Source organism: Coregonus lavaretus, assembly GCF_964263955.1.
Source record: "Coregonus lavaretus genome assembly, chromosome: 2".
Lineage (NCBI taxonomy): Eukaryota > Metazoa > Chordata > Actinopteri > Salmoniformes > Salmonidae > Coregonus > Coregonus lavaretus.
This window is the reverse complement of record NC_139989.1, coordinates 48,002,881-48,010,739: the sequence shown is the minus strand read 5'-3', so window position 1 is coordinate 48,010,739 and position 7,859 is coordinate 48,002,881. Positions and strand designations below refer to the sequence as shown.

General features: G+C 43.3%; 1 protein-coding gene across 1 annotated transcript; it reads left to right on the top strand.

Annotated features, from left to right (window-relative positions):
- Positions 1 to 6,759: 6,759 nt before the first annotated feature.
- Positions 6,760 to 7,386, top strand: LOC311142913 (ras-related protein Rap-2a-like; the record flags this gene model as incomplete). The annotated part of the gene is made up of 1 exon (XM_084178653.1): positions 6,760 to 7,386. One exon carries the CDS (start codon positions 6,760 to 6,762, stop codon positions 7,384 to 7,386), a length of 627 nt encoding a protein of 208 aa, XP_084034779.1.
- Positions 7,387 to 7,859: the final 473 nt, after the last annotated feature.

Below are 7,859 nucleotides of genomic sequence, written 5' to 3'. Positions count from 1 at the left end.
GCTACCCGCTCTTTTCTTAGTTACGTTCATGGTTATGTTACGTATGACGAAAGCGCGTAAGTGCAAGCCCTCAGAAACCCATAGAGATTGTATTGAAAGCTCTGATATTTGAAAAAAATTGATTTTACATTAGAGGCTATGAGAGACTTCTGGGCGATTTTCAACCTGACTGAAATCGCCCCAAAACGGGCGGGGACATTTGAAGCACGACTTTAGCCTGATTGGACATTTAGTGGCAGATCAGACGTCTAGATTAGAACACTGATAACTACTGTTGCCGTGATATAATTGATTAGAAAAAAAAACCTTCCTTTTCCCGTTTGGCAGTGCGTCGCCCATATCGCCCTAATGAACTCACCGCCCCTGAGTGGAACACAATCCCTCCTGAGATGTGTGCAAACCTGGTGGCCAACTACAAGAAACATCTGACCTCTGTGATTGCCAACAAGGGTTTTGCCACCAAGTACTAAGTCATGTTTTGCAGAGGGGTCAAATACTTATTTCCCGCATTAAAATGCAAATCAATTTATAACATTTTTGACATGCGTTTTTCTGGATTTTTTTGTTGTTATTCTGTCTCTCACTGTTCAAATAAACCTACCATTAAAATGATAGACTGATCATGTCTTTGTCAGTGGGCAAACGTACAAAATCAGCAGGGGATCAAATACTTTTTTCCCTCACTGTATCAAGAAGCTGATTAAACAGCATGATCATTTCACAGGTGGACCTTGTGCTGGGGACAATAATAATATGCCATTTAGCAGACGCTTTTATCCAAAGCGACTTACAGTCATATGTGCATACATTTTTACGTATGGGTGGTCCCGGGGATCGAACCCACTACCCTGGCTTTACAAGCGCCATGCTCTACCAATTGAGCTACAAAAGGCCACTCTAAAATGTGCAGTTTTGCCACACAACACAATGCCACAGATGTCTCAAGTTTTAAGGGAGCGTGCAATAGGCATGCTGACTGCAGGAATGTCCAACAGAGCTGTTGCCAGAGAATTTAATGTTAATTTCTCTACCAAAAGCCGCCTTAAATAATTACAATAAATTTTCCCCCTCTTCAATCTACACACAATACCCCATAATGACAAAGTGAACAGGTTTTTATACATTTTTGCAAATGTATAAAACTGTAATAAGGCTGTAACGTAACAAAATGTGGAAAAAGTCAAGGGGTCTGAATACTTTCAGAATGGACTGTATGTATCACGATTCTATATGTATTGCGATTCGATACTACCATTTTATTGTGATCCGATGTTGCAAACATATTGCTCACTAGGCCTATAGTGCCTTAAGAAAGTATTCATTCCCATTGATTTATTCCACATTCTGTTGTGGTACAGCCTGATTTCAAAATGGATCAAATTGATGTATTTTCTCACCCATCTACACACAATACCCCATAATGACAAAGTGAAAACATGTTTATAGATATTTTAGCAATATCTAATTTTCATAAGTATTCACACACCGAGTCAATACTTTGTAGAAGCACCTTTGGCGGCAATTACAGCTTTGAGTCATCTTGGATATGTCTGTATCAGCTTTGCACATCTGGATTTGGGGATTTTCTCCCATTCTTCCTTGCAGATTTTGTCAAGCTCTGTTAAGTTAGATGGGAAGCGGCGGTGAACAGCAATCTTCCAGTCTTTCCACAGACTTTCAATGTGATTCAAGTCTGGGTTTGGCTGGGCCACTCAAGGACTTTCACATTCTTGTTCTGAAGCCATTCCTGTGTTGCTTTGGCTGGATGCTTGGGGTCATTTTTGGAGTGTAAATATTTACCCCAGTCTAAGGTCGTTTGCACTCTGAAGCAGGTTCTCATCAAGGATTTGCCTGTATTTGGCTCCATTCATTGTTCCATCTATCCTTTCCAGTCTCCCCATCCCTGCCGTTGAAAAGCATCCCCATAGCATGATGCTACCACCACCATGCTTTACGTTAAGGATGGTGCTAGACGGGTGATGAGCTGTGCCTGTTTTTCTCCAGACATAGCGCTTTGCATTCAGGCCAAAGAGTAAAAATTCTCTCATCAGACCACAGAATCTTTTGCCCTATGATCTGTCTTTCACGCGCCTTTTTGCAAACTCCAGGCATGCTTTCATGTGCCTTTTTCTCAGGATCGGCTTCCGTCTGGCCACTCTCCCATAAAGCCCAGATTGGTGAAGTGCTGTAGAGACTGTTGTCCTTCTGGCAGGTTCTCCCATCTGAGCCAAGGAACTCTGTAGTTATGTCAGAGTGGTCATTGGGTTCTTTGTCACCTCCCTGACCAAGGTCCTTTCTTGCCCAGTTGCTCAGTTTGGTCAGACGGCCAGCTCTAGGCAGTTCCATATTTTTTCAATTTCCCAATGATGCAGACCACTGTGCTCTTGGAAACTTTCAACACTCTAGAAAAAAATTTATACCCTTACCCAGATATATGCCTCATCACAATTCTATCTCTGGGATATACGGATAGTTCCTTGGACTTCATGGCATAGTTTCTACTCTGACATGCACTGTCAACTGTGGGAATGTTTCTTTCTATTGTAAATCATGTCCAAACAATTGAATTGGCCACAGGTGGACTCCAATCAAGTTGTGGTGACATCTCAAGGATGATCAAAGGAAATTGGATGCACCTGAGCTCAATTTGGAGTGTCATAACAAAGGGGTATGAATACTTATGTAAATGAGATATTTCTGTATTATATTTTTAAAACATTTACAAAAATGTCTAAAAACATGTTTTCACTTTGTCATTATGGGGTATTGTGTGCTGATGGGTGAGAGAAAAAATAAACGTAATCAATTTTGAATTATTAAATCGGCAAATTAATATTGCGATACTCTACTGTATAGATTTTTTCCCCCATCCCTACTTTAAAGTCTGGTCACCTCTGCCAACACAAGTGACAGAGGACCAAGTACCCAAACACAATGGAACAATAAGAGCCGACAGAGCGCGCGACTGATAGGGTGTGTTCACATCAACATACATACCTACTGAACACACGCACCCTATCAGCACTCAAAATAACATCCTATAACAAAGGCCTATAATCCTACCAGCTAAACATTACTTCACCACCTCTGTGTATTTTGGTATTTTGGCTTACTAGATCAGGTATAGCCTAGCGACCATAAGAAACACAACCTAATTAACATAATTTGCCACTATTGCACTCCACCTTCCACAATGGAACAGCTGCTTGCTACTGGAAATTGATCCTCTAGCCTACATCATTCATTCCATTTCCCTGCCACACATGTGCACCCCCTGTTTTTCAATGACAATTTTCCATACATGCGAACATCGTGAGCTACACGCACTGTTAAAATGATTGCTTGCTGAATGCTTTGAGAGCCCATCCCCCTTCAACAGTATGTTCAAGGCAGTGTGTTCTTAGAACAGCCTGTTCCTAACATCACCCATCCACACCCATGCATCATCACTAACACCTCTGGGGCCGTGAGAGCAACACACCAGCTCAATATCACAGCAGCTCGGGAACTATATCTTCTCTTTTGCTGTCATTCTCCTAGTAGTGTTAGAATTTTCTCCTAAATTCCCCTGTATTTCTAAGTAAACACAAACATAGTGACAGGACTCCAATGTTATTACTTTTTGGCCTCTTTTTAATAACTGACAGAGTTGAGAGGGAGCTGAGTTGCTGGGGGACAATGAGCCATCAGTAAACACAAGTTTCGGTCTGGAAAGGACAGGACTTTTGAAAGGGTCAAAAAGTCACAGAAATGAGGCCAAACTATGTGAGGCAATGTAGAACATTCACTAAATAGGAGATGAATTCAACTAGATTTGACCTTCAGGTTGAATGTCTGGAGCCCAGGGAGGACTTCTACTATGTGACAACTTCCTCTATGTGACAACTCTGCACCAGAAAATATATAAAACATGCCTTTGGATGACAGAGATGATGACTTGAGACAACAGTGCAAAGCATGGCTGCTTTCTACCCTACTCCAGTCACCATTAGTAATAGGCATCACATCTGCCTTGAGAACCAGCCTGGATGTTTTGTCTACCAGTTCAACTTCTTCATAAGATCTTCAAAAGGGGAAGTTTTCACCTAGTAAGTAGCCTGAGGGTTCAACTCTACTCATGAAACTTCAGAAACTGTGATGAGACTACTACAGACTGTCTCCGTCCCATTTAGCACAATAGCACTAAAATGAGATGGCAATCACTCTAATATGCCCTCATATCACAATGCTATCATAATGCTACTGAAAATTACAATAATTCAGAGAACAGCATATTAGTCATCAATGTTGTGAATAATGATGCCTTTAATAAGGCACAAATCCCTGCTCATTAAGTAATTGTAGCTGTTGTATCATGGCAACATGTGATAATCACAGCACAGAGAGCGAAGCCAGCTAAAGTACATGGGCAATTCCACGGTAACAGAGTGATGCTGAGACATTTAAAATGTATGCCAAACCAAAGCCAATGATTGCAACATTTAAAATAAATAAATAAAACATTGCAATGAGGCTCTTTCTAGTGAATAATATAGTATGACAGCTGAGTGCATGTGACATACCAGGAGGATCCACCCATAAAGACACACAGACAAACCCCTTAGCTGAGCTTTGAAGACAGAGGTCCTCCAGAAGAGAACTTTAGTGGAGAGGAAAGAGACTACAAAGCCAGCAGGTGAAGGAGGGAGGGCAATGGGAAAATGAAGCCCTCTCTGCACAACACACTCATTGTCATTCCATGCAAATTCTCACTCAATGTCTGTGTGCCTTAACGAGAGCCTAAGTGGCCATGAGGGTGGATTGAGAGAAAGCCTCCTACGCCACGGCCACTCGAGGGCCTAAGTAGTGTGGCTCCCAGGTCAAGGCCACGTCACACAGGACCAGAGGGAGAGATGAAAGAGCCACTCAACTTAGTCCTCAGTACTGGACATGTGAGCTGGGCACTAGGATACACCCATCCAGGGCATGCCCCCGATGATGAGCTATCCAATTGAGTAATACAATACTCTCTCCATGTAAGGGAAATTCCCACTGAGACTCTGGCTTAACTGGGACACAGAAGGATGACAGAGACAGAGATCAATTGCATGCAAGACAAACTGCATAAAAATGCATTGGGATTTGACTAAGTCAAAGTCTGGATCCTTCATCATGTTCCTATAAACAGTAATAGCGATTAACACTGACATTTCCAGGAGATAATCCCTTATAACAGCACTGTTATAACAACCTCCACTTCACCTGTTAAATCAGCTGTTCATTTGGATTGGCTTTTAGAAATGCGGATGCATTGACAATTCTCTACTGGTAGAATAATTAATACATATTTAACAACATTTTCTTTCACAGATCAGATGCCATTTTCTCTAAGACTGTGACACAATATTGGCATTTCCTCGAGTGGTGCAGTTAATTTGAGACCGCAACCTTTCGAACGTACTGACCGTTTGGGTCTGGCGGGTCATATAATGATGAGCATTAAATAACTAACCTAGATCCTGTGAGAGGTGGACTGAGCTCGACTGACCACACAGGCTGCTGGAGAGATTAACATAAAAAGCTAGGGTCCTACTCTGGAGAATGAGTAGAGCTGCTTTATAGAAACTCCTGAAGGCTCTCTCACACTGAGCTGAGGGAGAGCAGAAGGACATAGACGCCTGATAACCACTTGATAACCAGGCTGTGGTAAAGAAGTAGCTGTATCCATAGCTACACAGATACGCACTCTCCAGTACAGTATCTCTATGTATTTCACCAGCTCAAAGCACAGTATGTACTGAGGCAGAAGCAGAAGCCATCCTCACAAAGATATTGGGATGTATCACACAATGCATCAAACATGCAAGCTCACCTTTTGTGGGCATAAAAACAAGTGAGCTTTTCATAAATTAATTCTGCCATGCTCACTCAAGGTCCCAAGTGTTGTAAAAGATGAGTGGTTAATTGCTGGTCCTTTATGATCAGCATGGCATACCAATGATGTCATACAAGAAATGAACCTGCAACTTATACAGATGTGCTATCTTAATTTCATCACTGTTGTTGCAGATAAAAATAAAAATAATTTGCAGGAAATGCAAACTTGTACTGTTCCAAGGTTTAAAAAGGCTTACAAAAGTTTGTAATTTCCACTTAACAATTTCAGACTTGATTTGCCCTAACAACAAATGTATCAACCCTACCCAAATGTCCATTAATTATCATCTGCAGGATAATTTTCCTACTGTGAGAAACAGGTCAAATCAAGATAATACATCTGTACATACATATTGCATAAAAGAACAGTCAACATACATTCTATAGTACACAAACACATAGGCTGATTTAACAAACCCATGCACAGAGCAGACAATTGCTTTGTGCAAAAGGTCTTATCAAAGTATACAATCATGGGTATACAAAAATAATCTCACTGCAAACCATGCATCCTACATGCACACGCTGGTTTCGGCTCACTCCTAACCATCACCTCCCTCCTTCGCAATCTGATTCTGTCATTTGCATGAGTCTTGCTGATTGGCTGCTGTGAATTCACTCAAAGAGACACCCCACTCTCCTGATTTGATGAGAGCAGGAGAGGGCATGGAATCTCTGATTGAGAAAGCCCATAAATAGGGTGCATAGGCAGCCAGACATACACAGATGCAACTGTCAGCTACTCTCAGTGATTTACTACTACAGCCTACCACACTGTCCCTGTTCACTGACAGAGGAAGAGAAAGAGCCAGTGATAGAGGAAGAGTGTCAGAGGAAGTCATCATGTCTCTAGAAGTGAAGGAGAAGACGGAGGTGCGTCTGGTGTTCCTGGGGGCGGCCGGCGTGGGTAAGACGGCCCTGATCAGCCGCTTCCTCCAGGACACATTCGAACCCAAGCACCGGCGCACTGTGGAGGAACTGCACAGCAAGGAGTATGACATCGGCGGGGCCAAGGTCACCATCCACATCATGGACACCAGCGGCAGCTACTCCTTCCCGGCCATGAGGAAGCTCTGCATCCAGAACAGCGACGCTTTCGCCCTGGTGTACGCCATCAATGATCCTGAGTCCCTGGAGGCTGTCAAGAGCCTGCGAGACGAGATCCTGGCGGTCAAGGAAGACAAGTTCACACCCATCGTGGTGGTCGGCAACAAGACAGACCGGCATGGCGAGCGGGCGGTGTCCAGCGAGGATGTGCTGTCCACCGTGGAGCTGGACTGGAACAACAGCTTCTTGGAGACGTCTGCCAAGGAGAACAACAACGTGCTGGAGGTGTTCAGGGAGCTGCTGCAACAAGCCAACCTGCCCATCCGGCTGAGCCCCGCACTGAGACGACGCAGGGAGACCTTCCCCAAAGACGGCAACAAACGGCCCCCCATGAACAAGACCAACAGCTGCCTCATCTCCTAAGGCTGAGGGGCCTGACAGAGAGACAAAGACAGACAGGGGCCAGAGAGGCTGAGGATGGGGACCCGAAGCTGAGTCAGTGTTACAGACAGACACAGTGATGTTGAATGTGCTACTACTGCTGCTGCTATAGACTGTGCTGCTGTGTTGGAGTCTGATGGCTTCAATTCCCTGTAAGCCTCCTCATCTAACCATCACCACAGCATTCCCAGTGAAGTAGAGGAAAGGGACACTGACTGTTAAAGGGGAACCGGAACTAATGACATCACACAGGTGTGGGACATTGATAAAGCTGAAACTAAATGAAAGAAGTGCAAGGACACTGAATTACCTGAATGTGGTGGTATCATTGTTAAAAATATACTGTGACAGTGTAAAAGTGGCAATGAACTTACTTTGTCGAGTTTTCAATCTATGTCCAACTATGTTACTGTCGTGTTTGCTTTTTGTAAGTGTTGACGGTGTTCATTTGCAAT